The 17792-nt window shown below is 37.5% G+C and overlaps 1 protein-coding gene and 1 long non-coding RNA gene across 4 annotated transcripts in view; one reads left to right on the top strand and one right to left on the bottom strand.

The window, feature by feature from the left end:
• Positions 1 to 17792, bottom strand: part of LOC309609848 — a 298578-nt gene that overhangs the window by 39515 nt on the left and 241271 nt on the right. The window lies entirely within an intron of this gene.
• Positions 1 to 17792, top strand: part of KITLG (KIT ligand) — a 92083-nt gene that overhangs the window by 47658 nt on the left and 26633 nt on the right. For 2 of the 3 annotated variants that reach the window (XM_082351849.1, XM_082351847.1), the window contains exons 3-4: positions 2040 to 2102; positions 16955 to 17125. In XM_082351849.1, the coding sequence (XP_082207975.1) occupies positions 2040 to 2102; positions 16955 to 17125 (234 nt within the window). The remainder of the gene's footprint in view (positions 1 to 2039; positions 2103 to 16954; positions 17126 to 17792) is intronic. The other variant, XM_082351848.1, reaches the window with a different exon arrangement.

Below are 17792 nucleotides of genomic sequence, written 5' to 3'. Positions count from 1 at the left end.
TGAGCTAAGAGGCAAGGGAGGGTCTGCTGTCAGAGACCTGAGTTCTAGTACAGACTTAACACGTAGTAATCGTGTGACCTTAGTCAAGTTTCTTGACCTCTTTGAGCCTTAAGTTCTTCATTCATTAAATAGAGATACTATGTGAAAGGGATTCTGAGGCTTGGATGTGATCATGCAACATAAGCCCTTGATAAGCACAGTGCCAGCACATCATAAATGTTTGGTAAGTGTTAGGCTGGAGGCTGAGATGTGTGGGAGATGGTACCATTGGAAGTAGAATTGTAGCATGCACAGTGGGATCAGCTACTTCCTTGGCTCCCCTCTGACTGCTTATGCCTTTAACTAGATTCTTTTCTCACCAAACTGGTCTCAGATTCCAGAAGCTATTGGCAAAGCCAAGAAGAAACCATATGGATTGTGTTCTGGGAGACTTGTCAGAGATGACCTAGTCTGGCAAACATGCACAAGATCCCAGCTTACTATGGGGAATAGTAATGATTTTAGAGACAGGGTAAAGGGGAAAATGAGTCCACCAAGGCAAGATGGACCCATTGAGTATATAATAAAGCAAAACCACTTTTTTTACATTGTATATTGTTTTCAGACTCAATGGGCTAAGTCAGTTTATACATATTATAAACGGGCCATATGATACAGATGAAAATTTTATCCGTGCTGGAAGGGTGAGATGTAAGAGGTGGTACTATATGTAGAAAAGGAGACAAGTGAACCTAGAACTCTTTAAGTTACCAGGATGTGTGCCTTGGAAGTCAGTTGCCAGTATAGCTCTCAGTGAAGAATATGGATTGATTGGCATATTCACTCATCTCAGCTCATAAATTGACTCTCAGACATGGGTACTTTTTTTTTTTTTTTTTTTTTAAAACATCTTTATTGAAGTATAATTGCCTTACAATGGTGTGTTAGCTTCTGCTTTATAACAAAGTTAATCAGTTATACATATACAATATGTTCCCATATCTCTTCCCTCTTGCATCTCCCTCCCTCCCACCCTCCCCATCCCACCCCTCTAGGTGGTCACAAAGCACCGAGCTGATCTCCCTGTGCTATGCGGCTGCTTCCCACTAGCTATCTATTTTACATTTGGTAGTGTATATATGTCCATGACACTCTCTCACCCTGTCACATCTCACCCCACCCCCTCCCCATATCCTCAAGTCCATTCTCTAGTAGGTCTGTCAGACATGGGTACTTTTATCTCCACTTTACAGATGAGAGAAACCAAAGTACAGTTTAGATTTCTTCCAAATTCCCTGATTCTAAATCAGGTGCTTGTTCCACTTATGCCACAGTGACTGGTGGAAATGGGTTAGATAGTCTTTGAAAGCCTTTAAAAGAAGCTAGGTAAACACTTGAGGCATCTCAAACGTTCAGCACCAGCTAAGTGGATTAAGTTATATCACAGAACTGAATCTTTCTAAATTAATTAAGTGATAAAGCATTTGCCACTCATAAGTATCATTGATCTTTTGAAATTTCACAGACATTTTTTTCTAGGATCAACGTAGAACAGTAGTTCTCCAACTTGAGCGTACATCAGAGTCACCTGGAGGACTCGTTACATAAGATTCAGTAGGTCTGGTGTGGCCCGCGACTGCGTTTCTACAGATTCCCTGGTGATGTTGACATATCACTTGGTAAACCACTTACAAGAAAAATATACTGTGTTACGCATCCTTTGGAGGAACAAATAGAAATATAATCCTAGAGGGAAATTCCAAGACCACAGATGGAAATTGAAATTCAAATCATGTTTCCAAAACTCAGTAGATTATACTTAGCCACCCAGAACAGAATTTGGAGTAAAAAAGATTTGTATTATCACTTTATTTCTGGAGAGTGCCTTTGATTGCAAAGGGAAATCAAGAATGAAAAATCGCTATGTATGTAAATATTGAAATTCAGTAGTAACTAAAAGTATAATAGGTTTGTAGGTGTTTTTCTCCAAACCACTAAAAACAATATGACTGATATGTATGGATTTTCTTACAGATATTTTTTCCTTTTGGTCTCTGTAGGTGGCAAATCTTCCAAAAGACTATAAGATAACCCTCAAATATGTCCCCGGGATGGACGTTTTGGTATGTAAACTGTACATTTCTGGGTTTCATTTTGGTAGCTGACAAAAGAGATGGGATCATTCATATTGAGATAGGAAATTATCTGCCATTTAGGAGTTTGCTAATTGTCAGAATTTGAAGAAGGTATTTTTGGAATTTGACTTAACATATTTTTTTTCCTCAGGCAACTGCTAAACTTTAGTTTTGGATGGGCATTTCAGCACATGTGTCTTACACCTGTACTCCCAAAGTAAATAAGATCACCTTCCTTAGAGCTAGCCACTGATTTCTCTTTTTCCTTCAGTCTTCCCCCAAAAAAGGCTTGAGTGTAAAATTATGTAAATTCTTTTCATACCTGAAAAGGTCCTATATAAGTCTCCTATTTAATTTGAGTTCATTTGAGAACCCAAAATGTTTTATCTCTGAATTTATTTGCAATGTGATTGATTCTTAAAACCTTACAATAAAAATATGTGGCTATGATTATAGGTACTCCTTTATTACTGTAACTAAGCAATTTTGTTTTTCTCATTACATAGTGTCAGTATTCATACATGAAGAAATATTTTGAGCATAGGGAATAATGTAATGCCTGTGTACTCATCACATAGCTTGTCAAATGGTACCATTGTACAGTATTTGCTTCAAATATATTTTTTAATAGTGAATCATGATAAATATAACTAAAGCCCCATATATGCCCCTTTCCTATACCCATTAGTGCTCACTTTGTCTCTTAGGAATAAGTATTCTGAGCTGGAATTTTTCATTCCAATGCATGTTTTCAAGGCTTGACCTGAAGATACCATCCCCTTGGAGCTGTGTTGAGTGCAACAGCCCCCAGTAGCCCTGCTCTAATACTTTGATTGCAAACTGTACATCCATTCATAAGATACCAATTTTTTTGCATATTTTATGTTAATGCCATTATACTGCATGTGTCACTTTGCAACTTGCTTATATTTTGCAACATGCCTTTGACGTATAACATGTTCCATGTTGATTCATTTTAACTACTGTATTGTTCCTTTGAGTTAATTTAAAATCATTTGGGTTACTCTCTGCTCTGCAACTTGACATCTTTCCATAACTTACCAAAAATACTTATTACACATCAACTTTGTGCAAGTTGTCTTAAACTTTGAGTCCTTTCTGTGGACGAGTCCATCAAAATTATTACCAGTTCAAGTATGTTAAGCACGTCACTCAGTGCTGTGTTTAAAACGTCTTTCAAAGACTATAAGGTTGTCATTTCAAGACCATTCTCTTGAAAGGCATATTTCTTTTCACTAGTTTATGCTAAAATATTTACTATCTACTACGTTCCTTAGAATTCCTTAGAACATGTACCTTCTTGTTGAACAAGTTATCCTCTTTGTTGACCTAGCAAGTCTAGGTCAATGTCTGTCCTATTGAATTAGGAGAGTTCTCTGGAAATAATAATGTAACATTATAGCAGCCTGAAACTTAATCATTTGCTTACTCACTCAGCCAGTGTCCGTTTAGGAAACACTATGGAGCTAACACTTTATGAGACACTAAGAAACAAATATACATCAATTAGCCTTATGTTCAAAAACTTTAATAATAATGGGCGGGGGGAGTAGCTGGCCTTTTCATAATGCTTTTCTATTCTCAAAATGATTTCATGTTTTTAATCTCCTTGGATGATCAGAAAAACCCTGTGAGGAAAGCAGGGATAGCTACTGTGATTCCTATTTTACAAATGACATCCTGAGCTTTACAACCCAGAAGCATTTTGCCCAAAGTTAAACAACTAGAAAGTGATAGAGCCTTAAAAAGAAACCCTAGGTCATCTGACTCTTAACCCTAAATGTGGGTATCTAAATAATTATAATAACAAGGGAAAGTGTTCTAAGTGAGGCATCTAAGTAATAAAGATGCACCCTGCTCCTGACTATAGAAGCACTTAGGCCTGGGATTGCCAAACTCTCTCAGAGAAATCATGCAACTCTTTGATAAACAATATGTTAAACTGAAAATAGCGAAATAGATTATTTTGTGCTGGTATAAATCATAGATTGTGCTAGTATAATCATAGATTGTGCTAAATCATAGATTTCAGTATCGGCTAGTGATAACAAGAGCTAAACTTGTAAAAATAAAGCTGATTCATTCCACCTATTTTTTTTTCTTGTTTCTGTAATTGAGAAAAGTCCGCTATTATTTGGTCTTGGCACACTGTCCTGGCACAACTGGAGAAACTCTGTTCTTGGCTACCGCAGTTGGCAAGAAAAACAAGCCCGTGCATAGGCCTTTGGGTAGAAATAGGGGATCTTATGCTTTGTTTTACCTTCCTTTTAAAATGTTAGTTTCTGCCAAGACCAGAGGAGTTTCCCAGTGGAGAGGCCCCTGATTATTTGTCAGTGGTCAGAGCCCCAGCTGCTGTATCTTTTGTCTTTAAACAACAGAGGGTAGAGTGGGAACCAGTATGGGTACCAGAAAGATTCTCTGGGGCCAAAGCAGTAAAATTCTGCCAGAGGCACTAGGCAGAAGAAAGCAATAGGATAGAATACACTTTATTTTTTGCTTTTGTTTTAAAAATAAGCTAAATACTCCTGAAAAGGGGAGGTTACTTTTCTAAGGGTCTCTTAAGAAAATTACCCAGCACATTGTCTCTCACAAATAGCAGGGTGTGATCCACTGGTTGGTATTTAAATCTAACAATAATTACCAATTTTATTTTAAACTCTTTGAAACTATAATACTGTCAGACTGTTAGGATTTCCTTTAAGTTCCTAAACTAAAAAATCCTAAACGTTTCTGACCCTTTCCACTTACTAGTAATGTTGTTATAGAAAGAACAAAAACTGAGTTGCTGAATTTGGGCCACACATCTGCTGTCATTCTGACCTCTCTAAAATGATATAAACTATGAGTTGCTTGTGGTATTTGAGTAAAAAAATTCATCCATTTGTAGTTAAATTACATATTTATCAGTTTTCTTCTAACTCTTTATTTGAAAATACTTTCAAATTTCCAGAAAAGTTGTAAGAATATTTAAAGAACACCCATATACCTTTTAATACAGATTCATCTATTTTTAACATTTTGCCTCATTTGCTTTACTAAATGCTTACTTTCTGTGTTGCACATGTGTTATTTTTCTAAACCCGTTGAGTAAGTTGTATACAAAATGGCTGTTTAACCCCTAAAATACTTCAGTGTTTGTTTCCTAAGGATTTTATCTTACATAACCACAGTATGGTTGTCCGCTTCAATAAATTTAGCAGTAACTAAAATACTTCAATCTATTGGCTGTATTTCAATTTTATCAATTTTTTTTGCATTTTTTCCCTCTAGTACAAGATCTAATCTAGGATCATGATTTGCATTTTAATATCATCCATGATCGGCAGAATAATGGTCCCCCAAAGATGTCTCATGCTGTGACTATATTACCTTCCATGGCAAAAGGGTCTTTGCAGATGTAATTAAGGATTTGGGGATGGGGAGAGTATTCTGGAGTATCCAGGTGGGCCCAGTCTGATCACATGAATCCTTATGAGAGGGAGGCAGGAGTTAGGGACCAGAGAGAAGATGTTACACTACTGGCTTTGAAGATGAAGGGGCCACAAGCCAAGGAATGCAGGAGATCTCTAAAAGCTAGAAAAGGCGAGGAAAGGGATTCTTCTGTAGAGCCACTAGAAGAAACACAGCCCCTGTGATCACCTTGATTTGAGCCTAGGAAGACCTATTTTGGACTTTGACCTCAAGAACTATAAAATAATAAATTTGTGCTGTTTTAAGCCCACTAAGTTCATGGAAACTAATGCATCGTGTCTCTTTGGTCTTACTTTAAGACTACCCAGCCTTTCTTTGTCTTTATGACAATGAAATTTTTGAGTTATACAGCCCTCCCCTTTCGATAAAATATTTCTCTTTGAAACAATTGATGTTTTTTAATGATTATATTCAGAATAAGCATTCCAAGCCGTGATGCTACATTAAGTGATGACATGTCCTCAGGTTATCACATCCAAAGGCACACAGTGTCCATCTTCTCTCCATAGTGCTGCATGTTTTGATCTCCTGGTTCAGGTGTTCCACCTTTTCTGTGTATTTACTCATTAACAACTAAGAAGCAATCTTTGGGGAGATACTTGAAGACCATGTACAGTTCTTCATCAAAATTTCTCTTGTGGATTTAGCATCTATTGATAATTTTTACCTGAACCAGTCTTTACTGTCATGTCAGTTTTTAATCATTATTCTTTTAAAGACAAGGTTAAACAAATAAGCCATTGGCCATACATAATGTTATTCTAACAATATGCCTCCCAGCCATCTTCCCTCTGTAGCACCCTTCCTCCCGTCTGCACGATTTTCACTGTCTCAACTCTCCCCACCTTCTTTTGCCTGGTCTGCTCCCTCTGGGCTCTTCTCATCTCCCTCGCCATTCCAGGATTTATTATGTGAGGTTTCAACTCTTCTTTAGAAGACAGGGTCGTTCTTCTTTAAAAAAACAAAACAAAACAAATACACCTGATCATTTTACCCCTCCTCTTCATATGCTTTGAATGGTTGTTCTTAGGAAAAGGAGCTCCTTAAACAAGGCCTCCAAGGCTCTCGTGATCTGGCACCTTTCCAAATTCTTGTTCGGTCCCTCAACCTCACGTGTTCCTTGCTGCCACTGTTCCTTTCCTGCATGCCTTTCTCTGTACCTAGAGTGCTGGTCAATCCTTTTGTTTAGGTAACTCCTGAATCTTTCATTTTCTTTTTCTTTTTTCCTTCTATGGTTTTCTTTTTTTTTTTTCTTTTTTAATTGAAGTATAGTTGATTTACAATGCTGTGCCAATCTCTGCTGTACAGCAAAGTGACTCAGTTATACACATATAGACATTCCTTTTTTTCATATTCTTTTCCATTATGGTTTATCCCAGGAGATTGGATATAGTTCCCTGTGCTATACAGTAGGACATTATTGTTTATCCGTTCTAAATGTAATAGTTTGCATCTTCCAACCCCAAATTCCCTCCCCCCCTCCCCCTTGGCAACCACAAGTCTGATCTCTATGTCTGTGAGTCTGTTTCTGTTTTGTAGATAGGTTCATTTGTGCCATATTTTAGATTCCACATGTAAGGATATCATATGGTATTTGTCTTTCTCTTTCTGACTTACATCACTTAGTATGATAATCTCTAGCTGTATCTATGTTGCTGCAAATGGCATTATTTCATTCCTTTTTCTGGCTGAGTAATATTCCATTGTATATATGTACCACTTCTTCTTTATCCATTCATCTGTCGATGGACATTTAGGTTGTTTCCATGTCTTGGCTATTGTGAATAGTGCTGCTCTGAACATAGGGGTGCAGGTATCTTTTTTAATTGTAGTTTTGTCCTGGTATATGCCCAGGAGTGGGATTACTGGATCCTACGGTAGCTCTATTTTTAGTTTCCTCAGGAAGCTCCATGCTGTTCTCCATAGAGGCTGCACCAACTTACACTCCCACCAAGAGTGTAAGAGGGTTCCCTTTTCTCCACACCCTCTCCAGCATTTGTTATTTGTCTGACTCCTTCATTTTCAATTTCACTTCTTTAAGGAAGCCTTCCCTCTCCTTGAGGAAGCCATATCTTCCTATTAGAAACTCTTTTCATAGCACTCTTCAGAGCAGTAATGCTTTCGTTTATTTGTGGAATTATTTAGTTGATAATCTTCCATTTACCTGTAAACTTCCTGAGGGCAGGAATTGTATAATTTTGCTCTTCTATCCTCAGTGTCCAACATATGATAGGCACTTAATAAATTATCTGCTGAAAGAAAATGAAGAAGGAAGGAAGGAGGAAAGTGCCCTAACATGTAATCACTTGTAATTTCCCTGAGGCACCAATTGAATAGAATCTACAAGATTTTGATGATGAGGCAAATGACTGTAACTCATCACACATTATCTGCACCTCAATGTCATACTGTTACCTTCTTTTAGATATGTGTGCATTGTGTAAAAACTCTTAGGTCTAAGAGCTGTATCATGCAATTTTGAGGAATCATGGTTTCCGTGAGCCTTCTGTTAGGCTACTTTTATTGAGTCATTTCCTTAATCAAGAACCTTCTTATTGTTCTCGGTGATTGAAGGCCGAAAGCCAAATTCCTGAAACTGATGTTCTTGACCTTCCCTAATCTTGCCCCACCTCAACCACCTCATCTTAATACCCATTCTTCCCCAACCCAAACTCGCCCCTCCAGCCAGATGCATCCCTGCCTCCTAGAATCACCTTGCTTAGTCTCAATTCCAAGGCTGCCTAGTACTACTTCCCTTTGCTAGGAATGTTCTTTTCTCCCATCCTCTCATCCAAATTCTAACCACAGAATTACACAATACCCTGGGGCTAAAAGCATCTTAGTGGTCATCCGCCTCCAAGGTCAACTTAAGATCCCTCTTTCTCATAAGACCATTTCCTACTGTTCCAGACCATGCTCTCTTCCCTGTATCATTTGGCCAGTAAAAATTGACATCACCCCTATTTTGTGCATCTGCTTCGTGCTTGTGGGGGACAAGTAGTCAGCAACACTGATGTGGTATCTGCTCTGTAGATCTTACCTTTTAGTTTATTATCTCTGAATTTCTATAGAATTTGTCCAGAAACTAATCATTTGGGGTACTTGATCATATATTGCTTACATTAGCTGTTTAAAATCGTATGCGTTATGGACTTGTCTCAAAGTACTGTTGTGAGAAATAATTAAGATATGAAAAACCCAAGATATAGTATACGTACAGTGATTGTCCTATGTCATCACAATTATTTTGTTGTTATATTTTCTCTTTTTGCTGTATTTTATCTAAGGATTAGGGATCCAATCTTTTACTCCTTTGTATTGCCTTACCATTTAAGAAGGTAGTAGCTACTCAAAAACTACTTACCAGTAAACATTTAACTGTTGGCAAAAAATGCGTGATTTCCAAATCTCGAGGAGCCCATCTTATTTGTTTATATTCCTTTGGTTCTCACTAACAGTAATGAACTCAAGCTTTACCAACAAAACAAAACAAAACAAAAAATCCCATTATTATAAGGAGACTGGAGAATAGCATTCCAGTCAAGGATAGGGATGCAGCCAGGCCTCATGAAGGGCCTGGAGCCAGGATTGGAAAGCTACCAGGTTTTCCTTTCCCCTTCTCTGCATCTCTGCCTCATGAAGGGTGTGGAGCCAGGATTGGAAAGCTACCAGGTTTTCCTTTCCCCTTCTCTGCATCTCTGCCTCATGGAGGGTCTGGAGCCAGGACTGGAAAGCTACCAGGTTTTCCTTTCCCCATCTCTGCATCTCTGCCTCATTCTGTTTTGGCTGTGCAGAATTTTTCTCTGTTCCAGTCACCTGGGGGGCATATCACTGCCCCAGAGCTCCCACATTTACATATTAGTTTTGACACTGCTCAGAGACTCGTTCTCAGTTCCTATCATTACTACCAGTTTTGGGGAGGGACTTTCTGATTGACCCATCTGGCTCAGGAGGGCACTATTGTTCAATCAGCTGTGGCCGCAGGGCAAGTTCACTATTTGTAAGTGTGGATCCACCCCTCAGAATCCACCCCTATGATTTGATGTGCTCCCTATAGAAATAGACGTCAGTCAAGTAGACACTGTACTTAACTACTTCTATCTCTCATATAATAGAGTATTTATTTCAAAGGAGTAAGTGTAAAATGTTAGGTAAATGAATAAAATATAACATTAAATACGATTTTTAAGTGGCTCTTTTGTATTCTCAAACTACAGGGCCCATCTTAATACATAACTGATTATATTAAGATACTTTCAGAACATCTAGACCATTACTATCTGATAGAAGCCGCATATGTAATGTTAAATTGTCCGGTAGCTACATTTTAAAAAATAAAAAGGAACAGGAAAAATTAAGTATATTAAATTTTATTTAGTCCAATATATTCAAAATGTTATCATTGTACCTTACAATCAATATAAAATTATCAGTGGGATAGTTTTCATTTTTTTATATTTATTCAGAATCCACTGTGTATTTCATACCTACAGTACACTCCAGTTAGACATTAAATGTTCATCAGAAATATTTACTCATTTAGCTTTTTATAAAATTTACAGTTGACAATGTATATTCCCATACCTAAGCTTTTCCAAACATACTTAAAAGTTTTCCAGTCACCAAATCAAGTATTGATTTTTTAACTTTCAACAGATTGAATTAGTTAAGCAAAACTAATATTTTAGTTCCTCAGTCACACTGGCCACATTTTGAGTGATAAGTAGCTGGAGGTGGCTAACGGGCCCCCTGTCAGCCAGCACAGATTAGACCCCTGTATTTTATAGAGAAACTGAAGCTCTGAATAAGTGACTTGCCTAAAATCACAAAGTGTGTTAACGGAGTTGGAATTAGACACAGCCTCTAGTTCATCATTGCTGCCCTCACCTCCCCATGCTGATCTTTCCTCGTGGTGCTATTTTGCGTCTGGTTCAGAGGCCATTTATAGGCCTGCCCCGGGAAACATCACATATTTATAGTGTTTTGACTGATTACCATCTTAATCAGATTGAGGTTTCTACATCACTTTAATTCAAACAAGAAAATGCAAAGTTAGATGTCTACAGTGAACACTGAAAACCCAAATTAATTGTTTAGACAGAAGACTAAAATAAATAACGACAAAACCCAGCTCCTCTAAAAGGGAGTTAAGATTTTGGAGACTCTACAGTAGTAATGTGAGCACACAATATTTTACAAAGTGTTATTGTAGGAATGTTTTAAATCTGCCTGCCCATGGAATGTTTGAGAGTGGCAGAGAGTGTCAGCTTTCTAGCCCTAAGAGTAAAAACCAGAGAGAGTTCGCTAAAGGCGATTAGCATTTGCTCTTTGGTTGCAACGATTGCTGGGAGAAATTTGCTTTCCGTAGTATAACTCAGGATTCATTGAAATGAGACAGAGCCATTTCCAATTCTTAAGAAATCTCTTAATTGAGGTTAAGGACCAGTGTGCCTCGTCCAGATGTGAGACCACATGAGTCATGGAGAACCCAGCAGAAAATACTGCAGCTGTATGTGCTTTGACTGTATTCACTGATAAAAGAACTAGACGAGTGCTTGGGAGTCTTGGTTTCTAATATTTGTTCTAAGTTTGTTGTGTAATCTTGGCAAGCCACTTCACTGCTTTAGGCCTTGGTTTTCTCATTTATGAAATTGGTGGGACTGGACCAGATGGTCTTCAGCATTTCTTCCAGATCTAAACCGTTGTGATTCCAGTGGCATGGCTCTAGATTCTTTTGTCTGCCCAGCCAGGAGGTAAATGCTAGAAGCACAAGAGGAAAGAAAGGAATGCTTCTGTGCCCTGGGCATCCATACCTCTAATTCTGGCAAAATTGAGGGTTGACACTCATTAAAGAAAACAAAACAAAAGCAATCAAACTGGGTGGTAATGCTGGTAATTAGATTGGTTGGATTAGAAGATGGGGTGAAGACTCACTGTGAATATTCCTCAGAAGCCGCATAGTTTATGAGCCAGGCCATTCCTCCCTCGGAGTCTCTAATGGATATTTTACCCCAGCTCCTTTGTGAAGAAATCCCTCACAGTGCAGACAACTACTTGAGGCCCACTAAGGAAGCAGACACGTATCTAAGACAGTTACCAAATGGAAAAATAGTGCCAAGTGCATCCATGAAGAAATGTTAGGGTGTGTTTTGTCCACTTTCAGATTCTAATTCCAAAAGGCTTATGGTGACTGCTCTTAGAGACTCTCTCTTCATCTAAGACTGATGTGGAAGAGTGTGTCAAATGTTTTCAACTATTAAACCAGAACAGTTTCTTAAATGAAGCAGGGGATGGAGAGGAGAAAGCAGGCCAGATTTAGCAAGTCCCCAGGATGTTTTTATTTCAGCCAGCGACTCAAATTTACCAGTTCTGGGTCCACAGAGGTATTATGTCATACATCTTATGAAATTCATATATCATCTATTTTAAATTTTCATTGTTGGTTTTTGGAAGCGGTCATATTCCTGGTTATGTTTAGAATGCTTTCAATTGTAGTAGTTTTTATATCTTTAATTGTTTAGTTAAATCATTAATTTGGTGCTTATTGTATTTTAAAATCCCTTAGGAAGTTCACAGTTTTTACCCAAATCTTCTGTGGTGGCATGCTAGCAGGTCAAGGACATTGAGTCAATATCATTGATTCAGTTAGCATTCTAGAATGATACATGTTATATATGTGTGTATATATATATAATTTATATATACACACACATACAAAGATGAATAGAAAGCATGTGTTGCTCCAGTAGTCCTAAATAGAGCTGCTATAATTGACCCAGAAAATGTAAGACAGAGGCTACCAAGAAAGAAGGTAAGAAATTAAGAGTATGGAGTTAAGGAGTTTGGAGTTTTTCAAAACAAAAACTATATTTCTTTTTGTATGTATATAGGTGAATAAAACATTAAATTATGTGTACTTCAGGAATTTGAAAGGTACTCCTTACATCACCTCTTTGACATCCTGTGTGACTTTATCAACTTTATTAATGCTTCACATTCTTCTAGTGAAATAAAGAACGTTATGTATATCTTACATTCTTCTGATATATGTTGTGAGTTAATATTTATATAAAACGATTTGTTTAAAATGGTCTCTGAAAGATAAAGAGCGACAATAATGCCTGTTATTAAGGTGAAGGAAAAAATTAAATTTGTGACCCTCAAACTTTTAATTATCTATTTCCTAATCATAATCTTGGAAGAGGTGAAAAACAGAGTGACTTCCTATCATCTCACAAATGAAATATTTAGTTCACTGAGTTTTGTTCTCCCTGCAAATCATTGACTATATTTAATTAAAAAGAAAATGCGAAACTGCCTGATATTCTTGTCAAAACTGGTTTCCTTTCTTGCAGGCAGACAAGTTAAAACTGGCTAATATTTAATATTGTTTACCTCAGTTTTATCTTTAATAAATCCAATAATCTTTAAAAGCTAAATTATAACTGTTTAAACAAATTTAGTGAAAAGAACGAACTTTGAATTGATTAGTCTTTTCCAAGAATGAATAATGAATGAAATACAGTTAAAGACGTTTAGGAATATATTTCTCAGCAGTGTAGTCCAGAAGTTTATGTCAAATATCAACGAATTTTTCATAACTCTAAAAGGGCAGATATTGGGCTAGGATTAGACTGTGGGATTTCCAGGATTTAACTAAGAAATTAGAGGTTTAGGGTTGAAAATGTTACTGGGAAAAGTTGATTGCTTGGACTGTTGATTAGGTATGTGAAAACAAGGGTGGGTGGCCATGGGGCAAGTAGTCACAGTTAAATAAGAACTTGAATATGGAATGTAAACATAGAGTTCATTTGAAAATAGAGACAAACAGAAGTGGCAGTAAGCACCCCAGAGTTCCCAGTTAAAAATAAGAAACATAAACAAACTCTTTTCTGCTTTAACCACAAAATAAGCAACAAAAAACAAACAAAACCAAAAAGAAACAACAACAACAACAAAAACCAACCTGTTCATTTAAGGCAAAGACCACAGAAACAAAAGGAGTACCTTAGTTCAGAACAAGGGAATTTGATTTTGGTTTCTACACGTCAGAGGATCTGAGAGAAGGACAGGCAAGCTTATTCACAAAGTGAAGCAAGGACAGAGTTTGAAAAGATTAATACATGAGATCTGCTTGCTGTGGAAAAATTTGCACAATTTCAACGGAATGAACGAATTGGTGAAGGCTGTTCTACCCAATAAGTACTATTAAGGCAGTATTTACAGAATGTGCTGTTTCCTATATCCTAGGAAATCTGTGCCTTGCTGATAGGGCTGACTATCTAAAAGGAATTATCACTGTCTAAACAGAGGGAAACTTGGAGAGCAGTCAGCCCCAAAAGAGAGACTGACAGCTTGTAAAGAGACTTGTTAACGATGCAAATATGAACTTGCATATGCTTGAGATAAGCGTTAATTTTACAAAACAAAGAGTTCATTCTCAACATGTTTTGGAAACACAGTCTTTGAGAACTTGGTTGATGAGTCAAATGAAATGGCCTAATTGAACTAATTCCCATTTAGGGGTTTGTTTATTCTACTTATCTGAAGCCAGAGCCAACACTCCCTAAAAGTTTTGAATGGCATTTAATGCTTCCAGAAATTGCAGCTTACCTATCTGTAGATAAGACAGTTTCCCTTTCAGCTGAATCATATTAATTAAAACTGTTCTGTTAAATAAATATAAAATGGCCCCCTTGTATAATTTAGAATACATAAATTACTTGACCTTCCCCCACAGAGATATTCTGCTGGTAGGTAAAGAAATAAAGTTTGGTGGTTTTATTCGTTTTACATGGCATCAGTTACTCTCTCTGATTACAACATTTTCATTACAATAGGAGTCATTTTAAATTATTTAGGATCTTAACAAGCCAAGACCATTTTATCTTTGCCAATAATTATCTTATTTTTCTCACTATAACATTTTAACAGGGTTAAAAAAATAAATCAGGACCTTTACTTAAAAGATCTTTATGAGAGAGAAGATAACGTTACAATATACCAAGTATGTGAATTTATGACCAATTATTATATTTTAAGTGATGTCACATTAATTTAAAAAAATTATAATCCATTCTAACATACTAAGAAGTTTTTCCTAATAATCTAAACTTTTACTGATCCACAGCCATTTATAGCAGGGGTTGGCAAACTATACCCTATAGGCCAGATCCAGTCTGCTGCCTGCTTTTATATGGACAGGTAGCTGAGTTTGTTTTTTACAGATAAACATTTACAGTCTATTTGATGATAGAGAAGGCTTTTAACCCCAAGCAAAATGTTGACCCAAAATAAAGCATTCCATTCTTCTTACTGGTAGACCTGTATTACAAAAGAAATTAAATTCAATTTTTTTTTAATTTATTTAATTTTTGGCTGCACTGGGTCTTTGCTGCTGCATGCAGAAAGGGTTTTCTCTAGTTGCTGAGAGCGGGGTCTACTCTTTGTTGCAGTGCGCAGGCTTCTCATTGCGGTGGCTTCTCTTGTTGCAGAGCACGGGCTCTAGGCACGCAGGCTTCAGTAGTTGTGGATCGCAGGCTCTAGAGCTCAGGCTCAGTAGTTGTGGTGCACGGGCTTAGTTGCTCCGCGGCATGTGGGATCTTCCCGGACCAGGGCTCGAACCCATGTCCCCTGCATTGGCAGGCGGATTCTTAACCACCGCGCCACCAGGGAAGCCCTAAATTCAATTATTACGCAAAAGAAATTATATTCAAGTATAATCATTACCTGTTAAACTTTGTAATAAAAAAATTTGTGGAAATTTATTTTCTCTTGTATAAATGGACCTACACAATATCCTTGATTTTTGCCTCTTGGCATAGAAAGCCTAAAATATTTACCATATAGCCCTTTCCAGAAAAACATGGACCCCTGTGATGGAGTATTTTTTCTCATTCATTTTTATTTTTTAATTTATTTTTTATTTTTGGCCGCTTTGGGTCTTCGTTGCTGTGCGCAGGCGTTCTCTAGTTGCCGTGAGCGGCGGCCACGCTTCATTGTGTGGGCTTCTCATTGCGGTGGCTTCTCTTCTTGCAGAGCACAGGCTCTAGGCACGTGGGCTTCAGTAGTTGTGGCACACAAGCTCAGTAGTTGTGGCTCACGGGCTCTAGAGCACAGGCTCAGTAGTTGTGGCTCACGGGCTTAGTTGTTCCGCGGCCGGTGGGATCTTCCCGGACCAGGGCTCAAACCCGTGTCCCCTGCATTGGCAGGCGAATTCTTAACCACTGCACCACCAGGTCCGTGTCCCCTGCATTGGCAGGCGGATTCTTAACCACTGCGCCATCAGGTAAGCCCCTCTCATTCATTTTTTAATCACACCTACATCAGTTCAGTGAGTAGTTTCTGAGCAACTCCCATATGACAGACACTGTTCTAGGCCCCAGGAGACACTGTAGAGAACAAGGTTTTATAAAAATACTGCCTTCATGAAACTTACATTCAAATTATGTACCTCATCTCCTCAAAACTACCTTGTTTCCATTATTCCCATTCTATAGAGAGGCAAAGTGAGGTTCAGAGAATTTATGTAGCTTGTCTGGAGTCTCTCAGCCAGAACTGAACCCAGTTATGCCTGACTCCAAGGCTTGAGCTTCTAACCAGTGGGCAGGGCTGGCTTCGTGGGCAGGGGGCTCCATGCTTGGTTTCATGCTCTGCTGTCGCCATCTTGAAACTCTTAATCATTTTTTTGAACATGTTTTTGAACAATACATACATTTCCATTTTGCCATTGGCCCCACAAATTATGTAGCTGGTCCTGCCACTAAGGCAAACGTGCTTCTCTCTCAGACCACATTCTGCCAGGGCTACTTTTTATTTTTTAAACACGCATGGGAATTCATCTATGAAGAAGCCTTGAAATCTATCAAGGTCTTTAGAAAAATAAGTTATTATTAATCCACTGATTCATTTTCCAATTCACCAAAAGACTGGAAGTTCCTTGAAGACTAGGACTCTCTCCCACAATAATTTTTTTGTAGTTTCCTCTGGGCCTGAAGTTCTTTTTAGAATACAGTAAGTAGGAAATAAATATCTTTCAATAGAATTAAATTCCATTAGTATCTGAACCTTGTCAAAGGCTCTGTCTTGGCTCTTCTTGTCTTAATTTTACTTCCATGGAAGAGCAAAATCTTTACCATCAACAGTTTCCTCTGATCTTTATGCATTTGTAAATTTTGAAACAGATGTTAGGTATGAGTTAAATAAAACATAAGAACTAACCTGTGTTGATATAAGGAAATCCTTTGTCCAGGAGTCCATGACTGAAACATTGATGGCTTTGAAGGGTAAGCCAAGGTTACTGTACTTAAAATAGGTGCTTTATCTTCTTTTCTTTCAATTTCTTACAGCCTAGTCATTGTTGGATAAGCGAGATGGTGGAACAATTGTCAGTCAGCTTGACTGATCTTCTGGACAAGTTTTCAAATATTTCTGAAGGCTTGAGTAATTACTCTATCATAGACAAACTTGTGAAAATAGTCGATGACCTTGTGGAGTGCATGGAAGAACACTCATTTGAGGTAACTTTGTATTCATTGGGATTGCTTTTTATTACTCTTCTCTAAAACCTGTGCTGATTGGTCATGGCAGGGATGGGGGCATATTTGTGAGATTTCTAATTTATAAGTTTTTAATTAAAAATTGTTTTAAGATGAACACATCTCTTAGAGAGTTAACATCTCTTTTTATATCAATCATATCAGTACAAATAGTGTGCTAATGGCACTGATAAGAAGTAGAGGTCACAAAAAGTAGGGTATATCAGATGAGGTATCATGAAGGAAATAACATACGCACTGGGGCCTGAAAGATGAGTTAGGTGGTCAGTAAATGGCAATGTCTGGAAGAGCATTCCAAATACCAGAGAATGTCCATTTACTAATCATAGAGTAGTACATAGTAAGTGCTACATAGGTGTTAACTCATTATTACCTGCTTTTATTTATAGATAATCATGTATTTATGAATTCCTAAAATAGAGCTTTGACTTGTTTGGAGGATTTTATAGAAAATCGTACTCTTTTTATTCTTTTGAGACTTGCTTCTTTCACTCTGCGTTATTTTTATAAGATATATTCACATTGATGCATAAAGCTGTAGTTAATTTTTTTTTTTTTTTTTTTTTTACTGTTTATAGAGCATTCCATTGATTCAATATACCACTGTTTATTAAACCACTCTCCTGTT

Source organism: Balaenoptera borealis (genome assembly GCF_965194805.1).
Source record: "Balaenoptera borealis genome assembly, chromosome: 13".
Taxonomy (NCBI): Eukaryota; Metazoa; Chordata; class Mammalia; order Artiodactyla; family Balaenopteridae; genus Balaenoptera; species Balaenoptera borealis.
The sequence above is the reverse complement of the archived record's forward strand: the minus strand, read 5'-3'. Positions and strand labels throughout refer to the sequence as shown.